Raw genomic sequence first — 25,765 nt, 5'->3', positions numbered from 1 at the left:
TCCTCAGGAGACAAAAGGGCCAGCCCCCTGGTCTCTCTTCTCATAAGGACACACGACCTGTCGGGCCCGGGTCCCACACTCATGACTTCATTTAACTTTAACTACACTGTAAGGAGGGCTTCCTTGGTGGCTCAGACGGTAAAGAATCTGCCTACAATACAGGAGACCTGTGTTCTCTCCCTGGGTTGGGAAGATCCCCTGAAGAAAGGAATGGCTACCCACTCCAGTTATTCTGGCCTGGAGAATCCCATGAACAGAGGAGCCTGGCGAGCTACCGTTCATGGGATCGCAAAGACTTGGACACGACTGAGCAACTAACACCTTCACTTTATCTTCCCAGGTGGCGCTAGTGGTAACGGGCCTTCCTGCCATTGCAGGTGACACGAGAGATGTGAGTTCCATCCCTGGGTCGGGAAGATCCCCTGGAGGAGGGCATGGCAACCTGCTCTAGTATTCTTGCCTGGAGAGTCCCATGGACAGCTGGGGCTCCTTCCCGCATGCGGAGGGTGTGGGCACCGTGCTCACCTCCTGCCTCTTCTCACCTCCACATTCACTCCACTTCCACCTGTGGCTGCGGCCACCTGCCTGCCTATCCTCGTCTCTGTAAGGGAGGGGACGTATGCCCACTGAGCCGCCTCCCAGCGCCCAGCAGTGAGTGGGTGACCCCTTGTTTCAAGGACCTGGCAGACCGAGAGCAGGGGAGCATCCTCTTGTTTCTCTGATGCGGGTTCCCTGTTGTGACCAGGCCAGAGCACAGCATCCCCGAGTCCCGGCCATTCAGGTGGTAAGGACGTTGGTCCTCCTGTGGCTTCTGGGTGGAGGAGGTGGAGCTGGTGATGGGTGCTGGAGGGGAGACCCTCCCACTGACACAGCACGTCCTCCTGGGGAGAGGCAGGCCCAGCCCCAGCAGGGTGGGCTGTGGAGTCCCAGTCCAAGGTCACAGGTGCGAGGCCTTGCACCAAGGCAACAGACATGGAGCCCAGAACCAAGGTCACCTCTGGAACTGACTGAGTCCCTTTGTGCGTGCGTGCTGAGTCGCTTCAGTCGTGTCCGACTCTTTGCGACCCCATGGGCTGTAGCCTTCCAGGCTCCTCTGCCCATGGGATTCTCCAGGCAAGGATACTGACGTGGGTTGCCATTTCCTTCTCAACTGTTGCCAAAAGCCCCCCTGATCATCACCAGCCAGTTTCCTGACCCCGAGTTAGGCAAAAATGCCCACCCCATGCTCAATCTGTGGCCCCTAAACAATCACCTAATGCACCCTTCCAGCAGGAATTTTCTTTGTTTTGAGGCTGTAAAAATTGGCTGCTAACCCACAAAAGCTGTGACAAACCTGGACAGTGTATTAAAAAGCAGAGGCATCACTTTGCCGACAAAGGTCCGTCTAGTCAGAGCTATGGTTTTTCCAGTAGTCATGTATGGATGTCAGAGTTGGACCATAAAGAAGTCTGAGTACCAAAGAATTGATGCTTCCAAATTGGTATTGGAGAAGACTCTTGAGAGTCCCTTGGACAGCAAGGAGACCAAACCAGCCAATCCTAAAGGAAATCAATGCTGAATATTCATTGGAAGGACTGATGCTGAAGCTGAAGCTCCAATACTTTGGCCACCTGATGCGAAGAGCCGACTCATTGGAAAAGACCCTGGTGATGGGAAAGATTGAGGGCAGGAGGAGAAGGGAACGAAAGAGGGTGAGATGGTTGGGTAGCATCACCAATTCAATGGACATGAGTTTGAGCAAACTCAGCGAGATAGTGAAGGACAGGGAAGCCTGGCGTGCTGCAGTCCATGGATCGCAAAGATTCAGACACGACTTAGTGACTGAACAACAACTCATGAAAGCGTCTGCTCTCCCTGGAGCCGGCCCGCTGTTCCAACAGCATCCTATCGGCTCTCCCTGTTGGGTCAAGAGCTCGGCCTGCCATGCTCCCAGCGCCCACATTATCTCTTCTCTTTGTTATAATGAACTCACTCCCTCCTTCAATGCTCTGTGTCTGGAAATTCTTTTCCGACCTGCGCTCAGATGGCCACCACAAGGACATGGTCGGGGGCTGAGCCGGGTCCCTCCCATGGGGCTCTCAGGATGACACACGGCCACGCGGGCCACACGCCGGGAGGAGACTTTGCTGTCTTTGCTGGTCCCTGCAGTGTAGGGGCTGCTGCAGAACCACCTCCCACCTGCCTCTGCCTCCTGGGGGAGCCCAGCCAGGTGGGCGTTCATGGTTGGGGCTTGAGCGGCTTTAAGTAACAGCCATCTCCGTGCTCAGACTGAGAATATTGAGGAAAAGGCAGACTTTGACCCGGGAGTCAAAGTGCCTGCTTTGAGCTGGCCAGGGCCCTGCCTGCCTGGGCTCTGTCTGTGGCCAAGGGCGCTCACTAACTAGTCACCCTGATTTCGACAAACACCACCTGATCCCTGAGCCCGGGCAAGACGCGGGCCAGAGTCCACGTGTTCTGCAGGCAGTTGGCTCCAGACTTCCGGGTCCCACCTTCTTAATATTCCTTCCTCTTCCCACGGGAGGGGCAAGGGGGTGGGGAGAGAGGCCAGGAGGATTAATCCTCCCTGGTGAAGTCCCTCCCCGACCTGGGGCAGGTGGGCCTACATGTCTACTCCAATCGTCTCATTGCTGGTCTACAGACGAGGACCTGGAGGACCAGAGAGGTGGAGGAACTTACTCTAAGCCACACAGCTTGTACGTGGCAGAGCAGGGATTCAGCTCTGTGCAGCCCTGTGCTGTGGGGGCCAGAGAGAGGGGTCAGGGCCTCCGTCTCCCCACCTCACAGTGGAGGGGGCGTTCGCACTCCACACTCCCCTCCAGCTGCCAGGACAGCAGCTCAGAAACCACGAGACCTGAGACTCATCAGATGCAACCTCCTGGCCCAGCTTCCTGTCTGAACACATTGGAATGATTCAGTGTGGACATCAGGGTTTGTCTGCCCTGTGTTGGCAACAGCCACGACTTGGAAACAACCCACGTGTTTCTCGGTGGATGAATGGACCAAGAAGATGTGATTATTTATACAGTGGAAGATTATTCAGCCATAGAGACAAGGGAATCCTAACACTTTTGACAACATGGATAGATGTTGAGGATGCTATGCTAAGTGAAATAAGTCAGGCAGAGGAAACAAAAAACAACCCTAAGATCCAATTTAATATGTAGAACAAAATATAAACAAAAACCACCAATGTCATAGAAAAAGAGATCAGATTTGTGGTTACCAGAGATAGGAAGTGGGGAAGGAGGAATTGGAAGACAGTGATCAAAAGCTACAAACCTCAGCCGTAAGATAAATAATACTAGGAATATAACTAACATTTTGATGACTATAGCTACTAGCTACTCCTGCTGTCTGATACATAGGACAGTTGTTAGAGGGTAGATACTAAGTGTTCTCATTACAAGGAGAAATTGTTTTCTTTTTATTGTGTCTATATGAGATGATGAATGTCAACTGAACCTATTATGATAATCATTTCACGATACACGTACATCAGACCCACATGCTATATGCCTTAAACTTACCCAGTGGGTGGGAGGGGGGTTCAAGAGGGAGGGGACATATGTATACCTGTGGCCGATTCCTGCTGATGTATGGCAAAAATCATCACAATATTGTGAAGTAATTATCCTCAAGGGCTTCCTTTGTGGCTCAGCTGGTAAAGAATCCGCCCACAATGCGGGAAACCTGGGTTTGATCCCTGGGTTGGGACGTTCCCGTGGAGAAGGGAGAGGCTACCCACTCCAGTATTCTGGCCTGGAGAATTTCATGGACCGTACAGTCCATGGGGTTGCAAAGGGTCGGACACAACTAAGCGACATTTACATACACAATTATCCTCTAGTTAAAAATGAAATTTAAAAAAGAAAAAAAGCATCGTGATGTACATCAGTTAGTTCTCAATAAAACTGGAGGAAAAAAAAAAAAGGTTTGTCTGCTGCCAAATTGTATCTTGGACACTTCCTGGTTGGACCAGAATCATCTACATCTTTGGACTTAAGACAGGTCTTGGTCACCCGGTGGCTGTCCACGCTCCTCCCCACCCCCACCCAGCCCTGGGCACACCTCTCCAGCAGCTGCAGTCACCCTAAGTAGATGGCGGATGTTCACAGAGGCCGAGGGAGCTCAGACCTGCCAAGCCCGGCGGACTTCTGCACAGGATGGGCTCCACAGGCTGCAGGCCAGCCTCCCCAGCTGGGCGGTGGCAGCCTGTGCCCTCATGGCGCCGGGTTCTGGCCCTGTGTCCTGGGCCCCAGGAGCCCCTCAGGGCCCGCTGATCTGAGCGGCATAGCCTGTCTCCTCCCAGCCCCCTCTTTCTCACCTGTCTCTCCACAGCCCCCCTCCTGCTTCTGGTCTGACCCCCCACGCCCTCGTGGCTCAGACAGTAAAGCGTCTGCCTACAAGGCGGGAGACCCGGGTTCAATCCCTGGGGTGGGCAGAACCCCTGGAGAAGGAAATGGCAACCACTCCAGTATTCTTCCCTGGAGAGTCCCACGGATGGAGGAGCCTGGTGGGCTACACACAGTCCATGGGGTCACAAACAGTCAGACACGACTGAGAGACTTCACTTTCTCTTTTTCTTTCCCTCCATCCTTCTTCATCCATCTTTGCTGTTCCTTCCAGCTTTCCCTCTCTCACAGCCAAGCGCAGCCAGGACGGTGCTCTTGGACCACTTGAAAAGTATTATTGTTTCTTTTCTATTCCCCTACAAAGCTCTTTTTCTTTTCTCTTACATCCTTTTTTCTTTTTTTTAAAACTCCAGATCCAGCCAACCACAGTCAGGCATGGTGGGGGGCGGGGGGCGCTCGGACCAGCCTGAGTGGGCTCCCCCGCCCCCAAGGGGTTCAGTTCGGAGCCCGAGGCAAACCCACGGCCAGCCCCACTGGCCGCTGGAAGTGCGGCTGGCATCTGCGCCCCTCGCCCCCAGAAAGGCGTCTTGTTCTCATACACTTCAGAACAACCCGAAAACGGCCTCAGAGTTGTGCTGCCAGGAAAAGAAAAAAAAGTCTGAAATTAAAAAAATGATGGCTCCCTTAAGAGGACACCACTGTGAACACCAGAATTAACAACGACATTAAATCAAATCTCATGCATTATGCAGAAAGGTTTCCAGTGTGGCGCACATTTGTGAAATATATGTTTCAAATTTTCTGACTCTGAGAGGTGGCCCCGAGACGCTCTCCCGTGGCTGCTTTGATGGCAGCCTCCCTTTCACAAGCGATAATTGTGGAATCCCAGCGCCAGCGCCGCGTGGTCCTGTCACCCTTCCCTTGTATCAAAGCACCATTTCCACGGCAAGAGAAAGCGATTACGGTGATAATGTGTTGGAGACCCACGCGGCGCGTATCAGCCTGAAACAATGAAACGTGAGGCTGGAACCAGGGCCCCGGAGTGTCTCTATTGACAAGGACGTGTGAGATAAATTGCCCAAATATTCCCTTTTGCAGAAATGACAGAGATTTTAAGCGACTCCAGAGATTAGGCAGGCTGCCCAGGACTTGGAGCTGACATCTACCAGGAATTAATGAATCCTGCCCTGAGTAGACGCGTCTGTAGGCAGAGCAAGTGGCCAGTCCATTCCAAAGAGGCAGACTGCCATCACCGGGGGGCCAGGCACTAGGCTCCCCGATTCTGGTACAGCTCAGACTCAGACCTGTGAGCCTAGGTGAGTCATGTCGCCCAACACGGGGAGTTCAAAGTGAGGAGGCTCCACTTGGGTTTCTGTCCTGCACGTGGGAGTGTGGTTGGGGTAAGTTCTTGGAGCTTCTTCTCCTTTGCATAATGGGAAGAACAGTCTCCGCTCTGCGGGCCTCTGTGTGTTTCGCAGCATCTGTTTTGTCCCAGCAGTAACAGTCTCAGAATTATAGAGGTTTTGTGGGGGCATATACATCCTGCCTTCATGGGGCTTGCAGAAGAGCTGGGGAGAAAAGCAAATAAAAGCACAAAATATGCCTTTTTTAATTTTTTAAATTATTTTTCATTTACATTTTTTCTTCCAATACCTTAAAACATTTATTTACTTATTTTTATTTTTCCATTTTATTTATTTGGCTGCACTGGGTCTTAGCTGTGGCATGTGGGATCTTTAGTTGTAGCATGTGAACTCTTGGCTATGGCTTGTGGTATCTAGTTCCCTGAACAGGGATCGAACTGGGGCCCCTGACATTGGGAGCTCAAGGTATTCGCCACTGGACCGCCAAGTCCCCAGATACATCTTTTTAGAGCTACCGCAGTATGAACAAGACTCAGGCAGGAGTGGGAAAGATTGGGGAGATAGGGGAGGGTCCTGGCAGCTCCCAGGCTTGAGTGATTTGGGCCCCGAAGAGGGGTCCTCCCCGGATATAGATGGGGTGGAAGAGGCAGGGCAAGCCCTGCTGTTGGTTTGATAACAAAAAGCTTTCCTGTTTTGTTATCAGAGAAATAATTGCTCAGGGGAAAAAAAGTTCGCTGACAGAAAGTGCAAACAAAGGCAGTGAGCATCATTTAAAATTTTACCGCCCGGAGAGAAGCATTGTTCATATTTTGAGGAATTGGCACTTTCCTGCACTGCTGGTAGAGAGTTAAATTGGTACAATTACAATTTAGCAAGCTGGTGAAGTTAAAGCTGATCCAGCAATTGTGAGTCGAGAGAAATAAACCAAAAAAGGGAGGTACAGAGATTACTGCAGGGTTGTTGTCAGAGCAGACAATCAGATGCGACCTGAGTGTGCCCATCAATAGAAGAAAAGGCAGATGAAGGAAAGCGACTTCCATGAGAGTGAACAGTGTCCTGCAGGTAAAATGAATAAATTGGATCTGTACGTTTCCATGTGACTGAATCTCTAGTATTATGCGGAGAGGGGGAGAAGTTGCAGGATGATAAATACAGGGTGCTATTGCTTGTGTAAAGTTTTAAAATGCCCCACTCCTATATATAGTTTATGAATTGAAAATATTACACGTCTGGAACAACGTACAGAAGGCATTTTCAAATTTTATTTAATTTTTGTCTGCATGGGGTCTCCGTTGCTGGGCTCAGGCTTTCTCTAGTCACGGCGAGTGGGAGCTACTAGCCTCTAGTTGTGGGGCACAGGCTTCTCGCTGCGGTGCCTTCTTTTGTTTTTGGGGCACAGGCTCTAATGTGTGTGGGGTTCTAGAACTGCAGCACATGTGGGATCTTCCCAGAGCAGGGATCGAACTGGTGTGCCCTGCATTGGCAGGTGGATTCTTAACCACCGGACAACCAGAGAAGTCCCAGAAGGAATTTTTAAAAAATTGAATTGGAAAGTGGTCTTTCACTCTTACTTTAGCCTAAGTTTTTCTAAGCGGCTTCCCAGGTGGCTCAGCGGCAAAGAATCCACCCACCAAAGCAGGAGACACAAGAGACGAGGGTTCGATCCTTGGATTGGGAAGATCCCCAGAAAGAAGACATGGCAACCCACTCCAGTATCCTTGCCTGGAAAATCTCCACAGACAGAGGAACCTGGCAGGCTATAATTCATGGAGTCACAGAGAGCTGGACGCGACTAAACCTCTGAGCACACACACGTACATTCAAGTTTTCTAAGGATTCTTAGTATATCCAAGTGCTCTGCTTCCAGTGCGGCTGAATAACTCTCTTGGGACTTGACTTTTCCACAACAACGTCTGTTAACTCTAGACAAAATACAAAAGAACACAGGTAAGCAAACAGGAAATCAACAATGTGAAGGCCCTGGAGATTGAGTGAGGACAGACTTGAGGGAGGTCTACACTTGGAGAAGTGACTGGCGCCGGATGGGCTTCCATTATGTGGCTTTTAATCTGATCTGGGCCGAAGTTGGCAATTCTGTTAGAATGGTTGTGTCGACAGTAGGAAACAACAGTCTTTTTGGCTTAAAGAGCAGAGGGTAGAGTTTGGGACGGTCACTAGGAGATGGGTCGGGAGTTCTGGACGGGAGAGACTCAGACAGGGAGAGGCTGTATTTTGAGCATTTAAACCCCATTTCAAGTTCTGTCTGATCGCTGAGTCTCAAATGGAGGACAGACACCAGCTAATGATAAAAGAACTGAACCGGGGTCTGAGCCACCTGCTGACAGAGTTTGCAGTTAGGGCCCAAGTTCAATGCCTGCTAAAACAAGCAAAAACCAGCACTCTTCAAAGGAACATAACAGAACCCAGGGTCTCTACAACATAATACCCACAACATCCAAGACGTAGTTAAAAATTATTCATCATACAAAGAAACAGGAAAATGCAATCCAGTCTAATATAATCAATGATGCGTGCACAGTAGGTCACTTCAATCGTGTCTGACTCTTTGTGACCGCATGAACTGTAGCCCGCCAGTTTCCTCTGTTCCTGGGATTCCCCAGGCAAGAATACCTGAGTGGGTTGCCATACCCTCTTCCAGGCGATCTTCCTGACCCAGGGATCGAACCCACGTCTCTTATGTCTCCTGTATTGGCAGGCGGGCTCTTTACCACTAGCGCCACCTCGAGAAACAATCAATGGAGACCAACCTGAAAATAATGCAGGTGTTGAAAATAGCAGTCAAGGATGTTAAAGCAGTTATTATACACACTCTCGAGTTCATAAAGGAAAATATGCTTAAAGTAAATGAAAAGAGAGGAAATCACAGTGAAAAACAAAAATAGAAATCTTTAAAAACAGGGGAATTCTGTAAGAGTGAAATACAGTATTTAAAACTATTTTTTACAAACAGGAAAGAAAAAGAAACCCATTGGATAAGTTTCGTAGGAGAATGGAGATGATAATAAAGGAACTTTATTATTTTTTTGAGGAACTTCCCTGGTGGTCCAGTGGTTAGGACTCTGTGCTTCCTCTGCAGAGGGGGCAAGTTCGATCCCTGGTTGGGCAACCAGGATCCCGCATGCCACGTAGCGTGGTCAGGAAATAAACGTGAAGTTAGTGACTGTGGATTTGGAAGTGACGCACACAGTGATTCTCTGGGCTGATACGAGCCTGCTCTGACACCACTGCCATGCTTCCAGAGGAGGCCCAGCCCAGGCTGCCCCTGCCCCCCGCTTTCTGGGCAATGCCTCCACTTCAAAGAGCCCAGCAGTGGAGGTGGTGGGGACCCCTCCTCCTTCTGACTTAACACCGGGGGGTTGGGGAAGCTGGGGGTGGAAGCGCCTCCGCACACACCCTCCCGGAGCCAGCCTTCCCCCGCCTGGCTTCCCGACCCCACAGGAACCTGCCTGCTGCTAGCTACTGCAACCAATGGGTCTCTGCCACCCGACGACAACAGGGACCCGAGCAGAGCTGCCTGCGGGTGGGTGGGAGTCCTTCCGTTCTGTTTGGAAACCAGAGATTCTTGGAGTGGGTGCTGGGGCCTCGCCAAGCAGAAGGTAGCCAGTGAGGGTAGCAGAAGCCACGGCCAGCACCTAGCTCTCTGCAGCCTGGTGTGGGGTCCTCCCGGGGGACCAGAGGCAGGGGATGGGGGTGGGGTGAGCAGCGGCCGCCAGAAGCAGGACAGGCTGAGGGTGGGGTGGCCTGAAGGTGGTCTCACAGTCTCAGATTGCAGCCACCTGCCCAGACTTCTCCCTGGGGTGTGCCTGGGGGTCCCTGGGGAGCCCCCCCAAACACAACTTGAGCTGCTGCTCAGGGGAGGGCAGGACATCAAGGTGGGGACCAGGACCCCCCAAGCGGCATCACCAGACACTGCAGGCGCTGTTCTTGGGGAGCCCCAGGGGGTCTGGGAGATGGTGGGGGCACAGCAGAGTCTAGTTTAAGGAGCGCTGCCCCCCCATGGGACACGCAGTATGGGCTGAAAGGGTAGGGAGGGGCAGCGTGTGGTCAGGAGCACTTGGCCAGCCTGTGCCCCTTCGTCTGTCCCCTCACGCTCGGTGGAGTCACCCAGGGGCCAGGTCGCCATCTGCAGCCCCCGACTGGCCAGCTAGCCGGGTCCGGAGTGCGCGTACCTGCGACTTGGTTAGGGCAGCTTCCAGCCATCCACACGGGCCCCACATGACCAGTGTCCAGCGTCCAGAGAGGCAGAGTGTCCAGGAACCACGGACTGGGATAGAGCCACCTGCTGGCCGTGTGACCTGGGTGTGTCCCCCTTTAGGTCCTGGCATTTCAAGTCCCCTGGGAGAGGCTGACGTGTCAGAGCAGGTCCCAGGAAGGAACCAGGTGGGGCGGGCACACAGTTGGCCGTCAGGGAACGGGGTCTTGGGCAGGATGACACTACGTGGGCTGTGCAGGGGAAGGCGAGGCCAAGGAGGGCAGCCCTGGATGGTCCTGGGCGAAGAAACCTAGAGAAGCAGATCTCAGAGGACCCACGGAAGGTGTCTGTTATAGGTTGTGTCCCCCACAAAAGATGTTTAAGTCCCAAGCTCCCCAGGATCTGTGAATGTGACCTGATTCGGAAGCAGGGTGACACAGTTTATGTGTGATCACTGGGGTGGAGCCTCATCCTATACAACTTGTCCTGATGAGAAAGGAAGACAAGGACACAGACACCCACAGGGAGAAGTGTCAGGCGGAGCAGGGACGGGTGATGAGTCTACGGCGGCCAGAAGCAGAGTCTGTCCCGCAGCCTCAGGAGGAATCAGCCCTGCCGCTGACACCTTCATCTCAGATGTCCAGCCTCTGAACTCCCTGCCTCTGTGAAGCGGACAAAACCATACGAAGGTGACCAACGGCAGGTCATGAATGTCCCAAGAGTCAGAGCCAGGAAGGAGAGGAAACGCTGGGTCTTGGTCAGGGGGCCTGGGGTCGGCTGTCCTGGGAGGGGACTGTGGTCAAGACCCCAAGTGGGGGAGATGCTCAGGGAGACGATGGGGGGCAGGGGCACATGGGTGAGCCCACTGCATGTGCAGAGGCCTGTGGCAGGCGCAGGCCCAGGGGGTTCCAGGCGGTGCAGAGAGGCAAGTGGCCAGAACAGAGCCGTGAAGGTGGAGTGAAGTGGGAGGAGATGCTGAAGGGGCGGGAGGAGGCAGGACCTGTGGCCTTGAGCTTTTGCTGAGGGAGGAGGGAAAGCAGGGGTCTAACAGAGGCGCTGTCACACGGGCCGCGCGGGGCGGAGGAGGTGGCTGTGCGGAGACGGTGGCGGCGGTGGTCCAGGTTGAGGATGGTGAGACCGAGGCCGCGGTGTGGGTGGTGAGACGGTGATCGACACATCCTGCGACAGTTCTGAAAGCTCACCTGACAGACGGCGCTGACCGCGGTGGAGGCCGGCCCACGTCATTAGGAGGCTGAACCCCCCCGGGTCAGAGGGGCTGGCTTGGGGAGACCAGGCCGTCTGAGACGCCCGCTGACGTCAGTGGGCTGGCCGTGGGCAGCGGGAGTCCATGGCAGAGGTCTGGGCTGGAGAAGAAGACTGGGGAGATACCAGCACAGACACACGGAAAGCCAGGAGGTGGGACAAGGCAGGTGAGAACTCAGGAGGAGTGGGGCCACACACGGACCCAAAAGCGGAGCCAAAGCCGTCTGACTCCGGTACCTGGGCCCAGGCAGGGGAGGGGGGTGGGGGCGGGGAACACACAGCGCTGGCTGCAGCAGACCCCGCTGGGGACTCCAGCGGACAGTCGCTGTGTCCTCCACCCACTCTCTGGCCACAGCTGACTGTCCATCGATGGGTTCCTCACCCAGCTGGACCAACCAGAGGCCTCTACATCACGTCTGGAGCAAGGATGCAGGCGGTCTGGCTTCCCAGTGTGACTGAGACCAGGGCAGTTGTGGGACCCTGGGGCCACGCTGCCCGGGAGGCAGAGACAGCGGTCACGTGGATCCTGAGAGGAGGAGCAGGGGGAGGAGGGGCGGAGCAGTGTACACATGGCCCCTGGGCTCCGCACGGCGCCTGGTCTGAGCTTCTGTTACTTGCCATCGTCAATCCTGGCTCTAAAGGGGTGCCTGCACCCCCCGGGGTTGGGGGATCTGTGCGTGGTGGCCCCCCTCAGGGTTCTCTCTTCCCTCCCTCCCTTTGGGGTTGGCTGATGGCAGGACCCTGACCTTTACCCCCTCCAATCCCCTCCTCCCTGCCTCCCCCACCCCCGTACTCCCCGAGGCCTCTCTGTTGAAGGCAAGGAAACAAACCACAGGGCTCTGAAACCATCCATCGAGTTTAATGCATCGTAAGAAGGAAACTACATCGGCATATTTAAGACAAACACTGTTTCTCTATCCTCACTAGCCATCGGACGGTCCTCCCTGGTCCAAAAAAAACTAAGTCTCAGGACACATCGGCAGCTACCCCTCCCGGGTCCAACCTTTCACATCCTCCCATTAACAATTTCTTTAAAAACGTAATTCAATGCATCCGAGAAGAAAAACCAACCAATTAAAAAAAAAAAAAGGAACCTGAAGACATTTACATCGCAAGCCACGCGGTAATGCATAATTGGCATCTAGAGTAACCAATATATAAGACGTGTGTCTCACAGTTCACTTTGTTCATCAATAAAAGAATATAAAAATCTTGTTCAACCCAGTGTTGAGTGTATTAAAATAGATTTGTATCGTACAGCACAGTTTCTCCCGGAGTCGTGGAAATGACAGGAGGGACCGCTAGCGGGCTGTGTGGGGTGCCGGCCAGCCTCCTCGCCGGGCACCTGGCATCGTGCGTGCGTGTGTGCGTGTCTGGGGCCACGTGTGCGCATGCACACGCGTGCACTGCGGTCGGCACCGTGTGATATGCTGGGGGTGGGAGCCCCATGGCTCCCAGATGCTCATCCTGTTGTGCTAAGTTCTAAGTCCCTCGGGGACTGGAGAAGCCGAAAGGCGTGACCAGCCTGCACAGCCCACCCCAGGCGCAGGAGCCCTTTTACAATGGTGGGCACCCTCCCTCCGCTTTTGAGGAGACTGCGAGAAGAGGGACCCTCCAGTCTCCCGAGGCCACTGGTCTCTCTCCCTCCCCCCTCTCCCCACTTCTTAAAAGCCGCTCTGGGTCTCTCCAGTTTGGCAGCCTCCCCCTCCACCCGAGGGGGCTTCCGTTCATCCCTGGCAGCGGAGACCCTGGTGAGCGGGAAGCGAAGTCACCAAGTCCCCTTCACATTAAATTATCTCACAATAAAAACGCCGTACAAAAATGTAAAGTTATTTTTTTGGCATAGTGTCTGTACTGGCAAGAAAAGAGGAACGGAATATCTTATCGGCTCTTCGAAAGGAGAAAAGAAAAGGCTTCGGTCGTTAGGGTGAACGATTCAACCCCAGATGGAAAACCTGCCAAACGCCTCCCCAGCATGGCTGCAGCTCCATCTCGCCCAGAGACACCGAGGGCAAGACGAATCCAAAGTCAGCAGAGGCGGGAGGAGGCGCGAGGTGAGGGGGCCCCGCGATCAGGGCCCAGACAGAGGCAGGCTGGGCGACAGCAGCGTCCGGCCCTCGGAGCATCCTTCCAGTTAAACAGCTGCGATTCTGAACGCTAATAACACTGACGATGGGGCGGGCGTCTGGAAGGCCTGGCGCGCGCCTGGTGGCCCCGTGAGGGCGGGCGGATGGCGGAGTCTACCTAGATTTGCTACCCACCTCTCGCTCCAACTAGCTCTACTACTCAGCTACGCCGTGTCCTCGGCTCCCCTCCCGCAAGCACGTAGGGCGCCTCGGCCCTGCTCTCCGGAGCAGGGGTGACTCAAGGCCGAGGAGACAGCTGTGCCCAGAAACCAGAGGCCTGGACAAGCCCCCCCAGCAGCGGGGAGCTGACTCTGCGCCCCCAGCTGGCTTCCGGGTGTCCTGTCTGACAGGAAGTGGGCAGGACTCCATCCTGGCTCTCATTCAGCTCCTCCTCCCTTCTTTCCTGGTCTTAGTTTTGTCTGAAATTCATAGTGTGTATGAATTAAGGCTGACAGAACCCTCAGGTCTTGCGAGCAGGGTCCCAGTGACTTTCCAAGAATGAAGACGGGTCCCTCGGGGGTCAGTTGTGCCCCTGGGGGTGCTGGAGGGCAGAGTGTATGGCTGCTGTTGAGGGCTTGGTCCAGGGCCCTGCCAGCAGTGGGGCGGGGCTGGTGGTCGTCATGGTGACCTGGAGCATCTGCTCACCCTGTATCAGTCTAAGGAGGGCCCGCAGGCGGTCCAAGGACGACTGGGTGCCCCTCTGCCGGGCCAGCAGGCTCGTCTTGAGCTCCAGGCATTTCTGTTCGGGGAAGGTGTCAGAGAGAAAGGTCTCAGCATTTAGTAATGCAGGCCCCTGGGGTAGCCACCACTTAACCCCTTCTCCCAAAGCCCCTCCCTTTCCTCGCAGAGGCTGAAAGAAACCAGGAAGAGGGCCTCACACACCAGCCAGAAGTGAAAAAAGGAATTAAATGGCAGCCAGATCCACAGGAGAAGTTGGTTTAAAATTCAGGGCTGGAAATGGTGTGTGTGTGCAGGGATGTGGGAATGTGCTCCCTTGTGGGTGGGGGGCTCCCAGCTGACCACGCCGCTCCCTCCTCCTGCTGGAGGAGGCACGGAGCCTGCTCTGGCTCAACTGCAGCCCCTCGGAAAGACCTTGAGCTTGCTGGCCAGTTCTCTGCTCTTTCTCTTGCCTGCTGTGTTCACGGCTTTTTCTAGCCTTTTAGGTTTCATGGCATCACAGTAAAGTGGTTAGAATTTGAATCATTTGCTGCTCAGGCAAATAACTTCAACTTCCTGAGGTTGTGTCCAAAACTCCAACATAGGAATAATCATAGGGCCTCTTCACAGAGTTATTGAGAGGATTAAATGAAATATGATGTTTAAGGAGTTTTACCAGGGCCTGACACTGCTGCCACCATCATCACCACCAAATTCATCACCATCACCACCACCATCACCACCATCACACCATCACCACCATCATCACTACAACCACCATCACCATCCCCGCCATCATCACCATTCACCACCACTCTACAGAGAAGAAACCACCATGTCCCCTTTATACAAGAAGAAATGGAGGTTCAGAGATGGGGCCTTGCCGAGGTCACAGAGCTGAGAAGGAGCAGAGCCAGATGCCCAGCTGCTTGATAACGATGTGTCTACTGAGTCACAGAGCTGCCCTCTCCACCTGCTGACCCCCTGTATGACTCTGCTGAGTCCGACCCCTTCTGGGGCCTCAGTGACCAGAGAGTAACGCTTTGATCTGCGACACCCCGTGGTCCCCAGGGCAGACCCGCCCGCCCCGCACACCTTCACGGCCGAGGCCAGGCGCCGGTCCCGCTCCTCCAGCTGCTGGTGCTCGCTCTGGAGCTCGCTGCCCCTCTGCAACAGCTTCTGCTTCTCCTCTTCTTTGACTAGGAAAGAGGGAGGACTAGGCAAGGGCCTGGGTCCCAGGCCCCACGGGGAACGGCAGGTCAGCCGGGGCTGCGCCGTGGCTGAGCAGGAGAGGCAAGAAGAATCCTAGGTCCGTCCCTAGAGGTCACTCTGGCCACATCCTCCTGAACGAGCCAGAGGCTCTTGCCGGGTCCACTCAGGATTAGTCCCAGGCTCCCTCTTTCCAGAGCTTTGGATCAGAACAGCCTCTGCTGGGCCCAAAGTGAGTCCAGCAGTCCGAGGGCGGGGTTGAACAGAAGGGCGTCACTGCCCCTTCCCGGTTGCCCGGGTGTCTCACCTGTCTTGTGGGTGACGTAGGAGTGCACGACGGCCAGCATCCCGGTCCAGGGCACACCTCCGTCTTTCTTTAAGGCCTGGAGGGCAGATGGGGGCTGAGCCAGCGGACAGCCCAGGGCCTGCCGCGCTCCGGCTGAGGAACCTGGGGCGGGCGGACGGGGGGGACAGGGGCACGGGCACGAGCTCTCTGGGCTGCCACACCCCCATCTCCTCAGGTCCCCACAAAACCCGGTACAATGGGAACTCAACGAGAGTGTTCTCTGAAATAAAGAGGATTCCCCGTGGAAATAAAGAGGCTTCCTCATTGAAATAAAGAGGATTTCCCCAATGATTTTACAAGTAACACACTCTATAGAAAAGCGTACTGTTAGAACAGCATTGAAACTTCCCACCACCCTGCCACACACAATATTAACACCTGAAAGCATTTTCGCCCAGGTTTTCTATTCTGCACCCTGTTTTTCTCAGTCGGATGGCTAATGATCAAACTAAACAGCAGTTACAAAACCTGTATTCTTTTTATTTTAATTTTTTAAAAACGTAATCCCACATAGTGAACAAGTCCCAAAGAATCCCTAAATCCTTGTAAAAAAATATAATTTTCAGTGACCCCATAATATCTCACTGAGGAAAGTGCCAGAATCTATTTCACCAACTCTTTGCGGGGAAGCCAGGCTGTTCCTATTTTCTTCCCTTTTATAAAGAAAAGCTGAGGGACTTCTTTCTGCATAGAACTTTATGTGTATTGAACTATTCCATAGGTTCTACTCCTCAAAGCAAGGCACCAGGTTTAAAAGGTATACACATTATTAAGGCAAAGTCTAAGAGTGCTCATTTCACCACATCATTGCCAGAAGGGAATGTTATCATTTTTGCTAATTTGATGGTTTTTCATTTGCATGTTGCTATCAGTAAGATCTGGGCTTCCCTTGTAGCTCAGCTGGTAAAGAATCCGCCTGCAATGTAGGAGACCCGCGTTTGATCCCTGGGTTGGGAAGATCCCCTGGAGGAGGGAAAAGCTACCCACTCCAGCATCCTGGCCTGGAGAATTCCAAGGACTGTATAGTCCATGGGGTCACAAAGAGTCAGACACAACTGAGCGACTTTCTAACTTGTTACCTGGTGCTATTTTTTGTGGTTTGTGTTATCAGTACACTAAGTTGGAATCGCTAAGTCAGCTGCAGAGGGACACCTCTGCTCACTGTACACCCATGGTCCTCAACCGGCAGTGTCTGAGATGGCCATGACGGGGGCTATGATTGGCATCTACTGGGCAGAGGCCAGGGACACCACCGAACACCCTATGGTGCACAGGACAGCCCCCCACAACGATCATCCCATCCCAAAGGTCAGTTGTGCTGAGGTTGCAAAGCCTGGTTCTCTACCCAGCCCCCCTTCTCACCCCCTGCCCCTCACCCTGCCCCAGCCTGGCCCTCCCCGTCTCTGCTCACGGTGGGGATGATCCAGGAAGCAGGGATGGTTTGAGCAGCCTTAGATGTTGTGCCCGGTGAGGGAGGGCTCTGCAGTTCAGGGAGAGGGGTGAGGGTTGGGTCGCCCACACACGGACACAGCCTCTCATACCTTCTGCTGGCATCTGGGGCACACCCACACGCCCTTGGGCACCGTCTTCAGGGGCGGGTCCAGGCAGCTGAGGTGGTAGGCCCCCGGGCACGTGCCACAGGGCTGCAGGTTGGCCCCTCGCTTGCAGGCAGCACAGAGTTCATCGTGGGTGATCTCATTCTGGAAGACATGGGAGGGTGGGAGGCAGGTCAGCGGACTAGGAGTAGGGGCGGCGGGCAGGCAGCTGCCACCCCGACCTGCCTGGGACCCAGCTCTTCCGCCAGGGTTTTCAGCAGCTCTGGGAGAGAGGACTAAGCCCCGAGGACAGGGGATAGTTAGGTGAGCGCGGGCCCGCAAACCAGGACGAGCGTCCCCGTCTCCTGCCTCAAAGCCAAGGCCCCCAGCCTGTGGGCTCCACGCAGCAGGACTCAGGCTCACGGCACCTCTGGTCCCCATGCCCTGGCCGTCCAGGCACAGGGTGGCTGTGGACAAACGTTACCCCCGCCGGCATGGACCCACGACACCACAGGGTTAGGGCTGCAAACAACATGGTCTAATGGAAATGTCATCACATGTTGCTTTTTAGTGGCTTACTGTGGCACAAAGGGACTGGAAATTTAGAATTAGATCTGAAACTTAGTAAAGAAAAACACTGAATAAACTCTGAAGAACTCAGCAAACACCCTGGGAAGCAGGGGCGTGGTGTGTGTGTGCTGGGTGGGGTTTCAAAGGGTCACGGAAATGTAGGTGTATGGGGTGGGACCCTGAGACCTGAGTCCAGTCCCTAATGAGGTGGGGAATGAGGACCAGAGAGGGCCAGACAACCCCCCAGCCCTCAGCATCAGCTGCTGCCATGTGGGCTGTTGCAGCTCCAGGGGCCCCTGTGTCTGGAGAGCTCCTGCTTGAACTGTGGGCTGAGCCCTGTGGTGATGCCCGACTCTGTGGGGCAGGCTGGAAAGTGGACTGGTGCTGTACAAAGCCCTCAGCACCAAGGGTGGGGCCCAGACCCACCGCTCCATTTCACAGCAGCAGGACACTGGGGCCCCAGTCCCTTGCCAGGAGTGACCCTACCTGGGCTCTATGGAAAGCATGTCCCACCCACCCAGGTGTGAAGACCAAGGGACACATACCTTCCAGCAGGGGTCCTCATTGGCTAGCACAGGGAAGAAGGGCGGAGAACATGTTAGTGGCCATGGGGAGCACCGATCAGGACTAGAGTCCACAAAGCCCAGTGTGTAAGGGGTATGATGGAGTATCAAAGGCCCCAGTGACTCCTGGGTCCTCACCAGGGGCATGCTGGGAGTATCACAGGCCCCGGTGACTCCTGGGTCCTCACCCAGGGCATGCTGGGAGTATCTCAGGTCCCAATGACTCCTGGGCCCTCACCAGGGGCATGCTGGGAGTATCACAGGGTCTGGTGACTCCTGGGTCCTCACCCGGGGCATGCTGGGAGTATCTCAGGCCCCAGTGACTCCTGGGCCCTCACTAGGGGCATACTGGGATATCTCAGGCCCCACTGACTCCTGGGTCCTCGGGGCATTCTGGGAGTATCACAGGCCCTAGTGACTCCTGGGTCCTCACCAGGGCATGCTGGGAGTATCTCAGGCCCCACTGACTCCTGGGTCCTCACCCAGGGCATCATGGGAGTAAAGTCTCTGCCCTGGTCATGGCCAGAACCCATCAAGAAAGAGGTTCATCATGGCCCCCTAAGCTCCCTGAGGAACATGACAGCAGTGAGCTGTCCAGTGGAGAAAACATTGCTCCAGGGATCCCTCAAAGTGACTCACTGTCAATTCATTTCCAACCATAACCCACTTCCATTCCAGTGAAGGATGGCCAAACCACATAATTTAATGATCTCAAAAATAGTTTTCCTTCTAATTTCTGGAAATTATACTGTCTAGTGGGAAGAACAGCTCCTGTGTGTGCACCGCACTCGACAGTCACACAGTGCTGTCACGTTCACCCTGCTGTCCCCGGCCCAGCTCTGAGAGGCCAGCGCTGTCAAGGGCTGGTTTTACACAGACCAGCAAACCGAGGCTCAGGGAGGTAATGAGCCAGGTGAGGGTGAGGGCAGCGGTGTGCAGAGGGCCCAGGGAGCTGTGATGTGCTGCCCGCTGGAGAGCAGCTGTCCAGCCGTGGCTGCGGACGGGGCAGGCCGGGTAGCCAGGCGGCGGCCCGCGCAAGGAGGTGCGGCCCAGCCCAGCCCCACAGCAGCCCTGCAGGAGAAGCGCTTACCTCTTGCTGTGAGGAACAGGGGTGTGTTGAGATAGTTGGACGCCAGTCGCTTCCTCTGCAGAGACAGAAAACCGAACTGAATGACAGGGGGCCCTCCTCGGTTGACACTAACCCGGCCCAGGACTCACCTGGGATGGGCTTCCCACCCTGGGCTCTGGACTCCAGCTGGACACCCGAGATCAGGGGCAGAAACAGGGACAAACGTGGGTGTGGGGGAGGGGAGAGGCAGGTCAGCCAGGGCAAAAGCCAGCAAAGGCTCTGCCCTACAGGGGCATCGCGGCTCCCGTGGGCACTCCTGCCTCTTTCAGGAAGGACGGCTAGAGATATCCAGGTGGGGCAAATCAGTAAGAAAGCAGACATCTGGCCATCCATCTGTCTGCCTCCTGAGCCTTCTTTCTCAGCAGCTTCTGGGCTCAGATGGGGAAACGAGGCATAAGAGGGACTGGCTCCCCAAACCCCACTTCTTAGCATGACGTCCAGGAACCTGACAACAAAGAGTGGCCCTTGGCTCATCACGTGTAAATGGAAGAAGTTTCCAGTACATTCCATAAGGTGACTTCAGTCCTGGGTTTTAGCAACGACAGGCCACGTGGGTTCAGACCTTGGTGGTTCAAGGCAGCTTTGGCTGTGGCAAGACGATGGCTGTAGACTTGAATGACGGGTTGTAAATCCGTCTCTCTCAACATGTTTGGGTCGCGTTCAGGTCAAGAGAGATCCACAGAACCACATGTGTGTCAGGACTCAAGGTCACAGGGCTTTGCATCAGCTCCTGATTCGCTAATCAGGTCATTTCCGGTCAAGGCCACAGATTTCGGAGACGAGGTTATGGCCTGGCCCCCAGAGCAGGGGCCGCATCCATCGTGAGCACAAGCAAGGGGACGGTGCCCATCCTGCACAGAGGACATGCTGTTTCCATGGCTGGAGATGGAGGAACAGCTCGGTGCCTCTCACAAATGGGGCCCAGCGCTCGGGGCACTGTCTCAGGAGACAGCGTGCTCAGCAAGTCAGGGAGGAAGTGAGCGGGTGTGAACATGCATGTGTGCTGAGCGGGAGTCGGGAGGGTCCCAGCGAGGACAGGCAGGTGGGCTAGGGAGCAGGCGACAGAGACACAGGGCGCTCTCCCCACAGGGCACCCACGGGCGTCCCCTCCCAGTGAGGTCCAGCTTGTGAGCTGCAGACGTGGGACAACTGGCCCCAACTCAAGAATTCCCCAAGGGAAGCAAGCGCAACATCTTCCTGTCCTCCGGGCCCCACAGGGCCTCACTGGTCTCCCCGATGTGCCAGGGCCTGGGGCTCTGCAAACTTGGCTCCACTTCAGGGGGGCCGCCCGACTCCAGGGCCCTCATGAAACAGCTTCCCTTTCAGGGCAAGATTCCAGGGCGTTTTTTGCAGGAAAGCCCAGAGCATCTGTAGCCCCAGCAGACCTGGTTTTTAGGAGATGACATCTGGATTCAAGCTGAGAATTCTGGACTCTGATGTGCACGGGCAAGGCGATCCCATTCTGGATTCAGTTCCTCCCTGGGAACGCGATGCTGGGAGGGGCTAGGTGCTCCCTGGGTTGCGCCCTTAAACGGCATCACCGACTGGCATTTGGTGACTCTCATCACCTCCTAGTAGAGCTGCAGCCGACCTCGGGTTGGGGGTGGGTGGTGTGTTGGATGGGATTTGGATGAAGGGGGCATTCCCTCCCTTGGAATTAACTGTCACACCCTATTTGGCCAGTTTCAGCTATCTGAGCTGAGTGCACACTGCCCATCATGGAGAAGCAGTCTTAGAGCTACATGAAGGGAACTGGGGCTCAGGGGCCGGGGGGTGGGGTGGGCATGCTAGGCGCGGTCTCTCCTCGCCCACAGAGGGAGCTCAGTGAAGTCACGGCCACTCCCTCCCCTCCTCCAGCCAACCCTTCTCCCCAGTCTCGCTCAGCCCCAGCTCCGCCCAGGCCCTCCTCTTTGTGGTCTCTCTTGAGTCAGGAGCTTGGGCTGAGCCGGCCGGGCTCCGGTTGGGCCCGAGGGGTCCCAGGAGGACCAGGGGCCAGCACTCCTGCAACCAGACCTCATGCCAGATCATCTGGATGAAGAAAGGGAGCTGGCCGCGACCCGCATCCAGCCCCAGCCCCGGGGCAGCCCGCCTGAAAAGCTACTGACACGGCGGTCCTCTGCCTGTCTCTCACCAGATTCTGAACCCAGGAGGTCAGGGCTGTTCACTGTCACGCCCTGAGCACTAATCTGGAAGGGCAGGTGAGGAGGCCGGCCCCGGGGAGCCTCCCCCCACCCCTCGCCAGGTGTGCGGGTGGCGGGCCCCTCACCTCTGTCTCCAGGAGGCCGCTGTAGGCAGGGTTGGCTGTGCTTCTCCGCTTTCGCTCCTGGCGTTTGCTCTGGATCTCTGGAAAGGCCCAGATGCAGCAGTTACGGGAGTCTTCCTGCCCTGGGGACCCTGGATGCTTCCCCTACGAACCCTGGGCACCGCCTCCTGCCCCGTAGCCCCTCTGCCCAGCATCTGGGCCCCAGAGTGGCCCTGAGTGGGCTGGGGGCTCCAGAATTGTTCACTCTGAGGCAGGACGGAGCTGCTGGCCTCAGGACGAAGGACTGACTGGGCGGAGGGTGGGGGACGCTCAGAGTCCAGGCACCCGCTCTCAGCATGGCCCCATGTGCCATCCTCCGGTACCATCCTCCGGCCTGGGGACGTCTCTCTTGGGACCCTTAGGACAGCTGGTGCCTGACGGTCAGACTGTGGCCAGACTGAGCTTCAGACTGAGGCTGAGGGCTCCTGGGAAGGCAGGTGCCCGCTCTGCTCAGCCAGCCCGGCCCTCTTGACAACAAACACGGTCCTCCCTGTGGGGCCTGGCATGGTGAGCCTCCTGCAGGTTGAGAACCAGGTTTTCCCTCCTTTTCCTTTCTCCCTTTTGCTTTGACTGCCAGGTGGGCCCTGTCTCTCTGTCTGTAGCTATTTTGACTTTATATCCTAGTCTCTGTTTCTCGGATCTGATTTCTCCTTTGAAACTGTCCCAATATTATTCATGTGTGTCCCATAAGACATCTCAGACCCTCTGCGGAACAAGTTAGGGTCCAAATAAACACATACAAAAATATTTGGGGTATCGTAGGCAGGAGGGAGCAGAGTTTGCAAAATGAGGACTGTTTATACAAATTATAACACTCACAAATGGATTCGCAGAGTGCTTTTAGCTCAGTCGCCACGACAACCCTGCAAAGTCCGAGGAAGTGGTTTTCCTCATGTCATAGATGAAGAGACTGAGGTTCCGAGTGGGGAAGGAGTTGGTGCAAGGTCGCCCAGCTCTAAGCAGCATGGCCAGGACTTGAACAGGGGACTTCCGACATGACTGTTGGGGCCAATTCCACCAGCCCAGGCTGCCTCCACGGCCCCAAAGACAGAGCAGAAACAGCTCTCAAAGGCCGCCACTCACAGTCGGATTCCCTACACTCAAGTTCAAGCAGGAGGATTCAGACATTCACAGAACTCCTTCCAAGAAGGCAAGAGGGGCCATGAGAGGAGGGGTCCTCGGATGGGACATTCCCACCGGGGTCAGGTCCATGTAGCAGGGTATCTGAGTGGCCAGGCCATGCCCCTGTACCTTCCCACCACCTACACCCCAGCTACCATGGAAAGGCCTGGACCAACCCACCTAGACTCGGCCGGGCACAGGGTGGCCTGGCCAAGGCCCTTCCCTCCCCCTGGCTTCATGTGCTGTCCTGGAGAGAACCTTCCCCTGAGATGAGAGCTGGTCAGTGCCTCGGGCGCTGGGGTATTCAGTTCACTCCCTTCCGTCCCTCAATTTTAAGAAGGAAGAGCAATCTAGTTTTCCTTCCTGAATCCAGGTCTCCCTGGGGTGTGGGGGTGTTCTCATTTTATAAAATGTCTTTAGCAGTGAGGTTGGAATTGTGGAAAAACACTCTGGGTTGCGAGTCAGGAGACCTGGATGCCATCCTGGGCCTGATAGTGACTAGTTGTGTGACCCTGAGCAAGTGAATCAACTTCTCTGGCCTCCGCTTCCCCACACGTGCCACGAGAAGGTTGGTTTTCTGCTTCCTAGGCCCCGAGATTCTACGACGATGCCCAGAGCTCATCTGTAGCTGCTCTCATCGGTAGAGTCAGACAGCACCTGCAGTATAATGCCGACCTGTCTACTCAATGTGCCGATATCCACTGACCGGTCTGGGGGCGGACATGAGCCCACAGGCCAACTTGACAGAAGGGGAGGTGGCTGCTGCTCCTCTTGGTTCTATCCAACAATCCCAGGAGGAAGAGTTGGCTATTATCCCATTTTATAGATGGAGAAACTAAGACCCAGAGGAGCTGGGTGACTCGCCCAAGCTTGAGCTGTCAGTCATGGCAGAGCTGGGCACCCCGATCTTATCACTTCATGGTGCTGCCTCCAACTGGGGGGCAGGGAACCCACAAAGTCCCTCCAATGACACACAGAGGGTTCTGTGCAGAGTCAAGCCAGGAGAGCAGGTGGGCTCCTTGGTCTCGGTGATGACAACCAGGCACTCGGCACCGACCTCACGGAAGGTGGGTCACATCTGACTGGGAACCTGAGACCCACTGCTTCTGTCTGATGCCAAGTCAGCCAGCTGACCCACCCACCCCGCAGCCAGGCCCAGCCCCACCTCGAGGGTCCTCACCTTCCAGGTGTTCCGTCGTCACCAGGCCCAGTGCAACCATGAAGGCGATTTTCTGAGGGAAGGCAACAGAGAAGGGTTAGCCCAGCTTTTCTATTTGGGGGTTTCCTTAATTTTTATCTAATGCTCTTTTGCTGTTCCAGGATCCCACAAGACATGAGTCATCCTGTCTCCTTTGCTCCTCTGGGCTGTGACGGTGATCACAAACTACAAATTTCCAGTTTTACAATAAATAATGTACAGCATTGTGACTAAAGCCAACAGTACCGTACTGTAAATGTGAAGGCTGCTGAGAGTAGATTTGAAAAGTAAGTGCTCATCACACAAAAATAAATAACCGTGGAGGTAACAATGGATAACATAACAATGGATATGCTAACTGCAATTACGGTGGTGCTCCTGTTGCAACATACACGTATCTCAAATCATTATGTTGTGCACTTAAACTTTTGCAAGGTTATATGCCAATTACCTCTCGATAAAGCTGGAAAACATTTTTTAAAAACAAGGGCGGGTGACTTGGTTATTTCTAGTGAATTGTAGAAAGATCCTTCTGGCTGCAGAGAGGAACTGTCTGGGGGCTGGGAGCCTGGGCAGAGGGGAGGCAGGGACGGGGGCTGTGGCAGCAGGAGTGGCAGGGAAGGAAGGAGCATCCAAGTGCATGGGTCTTGCCCAGACAGGTGGCTCAGCTGTGGCTGGGGGTGTGGCTTGGGCTCGGGCTGGGGGTGTGGCCATGGCTGTGGCTGGGGGTGTGGCCTAGGCTGTGGTTAGGGGTGTGGCCTAGGCTGCGGCTGAAGGTGTGGCCTAGGCTGGGTCTGGGGGTGTGGCCGCGGCTGGGGCTGGGGGTGTGGCCTGGGGTGTGGTTTGGGGCTGGGGTTGTGGCCGGGGCGGTGGTCTGGCTGAGATTGAGTCTAGGGCCAGGACTGTGGCTGTGACTGGGGTTTGGCCAGGGCTGGGGTTGAGGCTGGGGCCAGGCTGGAACAGGGCCAGAACTCCTGCTTTAGCTGCCATTCCATGGGGCACAGACTAATCTAAGAGTGACCAGTTTGGTCAGATGCTGCCCAGGGCCAGGGAAACGAGTAGCACAGAAAAGGCCAGGCTCTGTCCTGAGGAAGCCAGGGGCTCTGGGACAGGATGGAACCGGCTGAGCCTGGGGCAGGAGCCAGGCGTCCAGGGTCCGTCCCGGCTGAGCACACAGCCCGGTGACCGCGGACACGCCGACCTCTCTGAGCCTGTCTCCTCATCTGTACAGTGAACGCTGTCACTTCTGCCCCATCCACCTCGCAGAGCAGCTGGGAGGATGCGGGCGAGCAGGGGAGGAAGCATAGTTAGTGATGGAGGGTCGCTCGGCAGGGAAGCGGGGGGTTACTGCCCCGGGTCCCTTCAATGCCTTGTGTGGGTGCTGTCGCGTCGTGTGCCCGAGCCCAGCTTACCTCACAGGCAGCCGTGGGCTCCAAAGACAGTGTGTGTGCGGGTGTGCAGACCCTGGGACCTCAACAGCCACTGCCCTGGAAGCCACCACACAGCTGAGCCTTACCAGCCCCAGTCGGTGTCTCTTTAGCCCCATTCCACACCCACCCCCGGCCCCCCCGAGTCCATGACTGGCGCATCCAGGGACATTTCTGGGGCAGCTGCTGCTCTGGCCTCCAGCACTCTTGACTTAAGTTCTTCACAAACAGGTTCAAAGGCCTCTGGGAAGCCTGCGTCTGTGCAACACAACAGCTCCAGCCTTCTTCTAAAAGCAACTTTAATAAGGATTTTTACACCAGGACGTGTTGTAATTGCAAGTTCTATTTAAGTCATTACATGTATTTACGCTAATTATGTAGTTAGATGT

General features: G+C 55.3%; 1 protein-coding gene across 2 annotated transcripts in view; it reads right to left on the bottom strand.

The window, feature by feature from the left end:
* Positions 1 to 12,030: 12,030 nt before the first annotated feature.
* The window catches only part of PHF21B (PHD finger protein 21B), an 81,574-nt gene continuing 67,839 nt past the window's right edge, over positions 12,031 to 25,765 (bottom strand). For both annotated transcript variants that reach the window (XM_043441624.1, XM_043441625.1), the window contains exons 6-13: positions 23,932 to 23,983; positions 21,594 to 21,670; positions 19,289 to 19,343; positions 18,181 to 18,203; positions 17,072 to 17,230; positions 15,492 to 15,567; positions 15,071 to 15,174; positions 12,031 to 14,057 (exon numbers count right to left, since the gene is read on the bottom strand). In XM_043441624.1, the coding sequence (XP_043297559.1) occupies positions 13,839 to 14,057; positions 15,071 to 15,174; positions 15,492 to 15,567; positions 17,072 to 17,230; positions 18,181 to 18,203; positions 19,289 to 19,343; positions 21,594 to 21,670; positions 23,932 to 23,983 (765 nt within the window). In that variant the 3' untranslated portion in view covers positions 12,031 to 13,838. The remainder of the gene's footprint in view (positions 14,058 to 15,070; positions 15,175 to 15,491; positions 15,568 to 17,071; positions 17,231 to 18,180; positions 18,204 to 19,288; positions 19,344 to 21,593; positions 21,671 to 23,931; positions 23,984 to 25,765) is intronic.

Source organism: Cervus canadensis, chromosome 21 (genome assembly GCF_019320065.1).
Source record: "Cervus canadensis isolate Bull #8, Minnesota chromosome 21, ASM1932006v1, whole genome shotgun sequence".
In the NCBI taxonomy this organism is placed as follows: domain Eukaryota; kingdom Metazoa; phylum Chordata; class Mammalia; order Artiodactyla; family Cervidae; genus Cervus; species Cervus canadensis.
The sequence above is the reverse complement of the archived record's forward strand: the minus strand, read 5'-3'. Positions and strand labels throughout refer to the sequence as shown.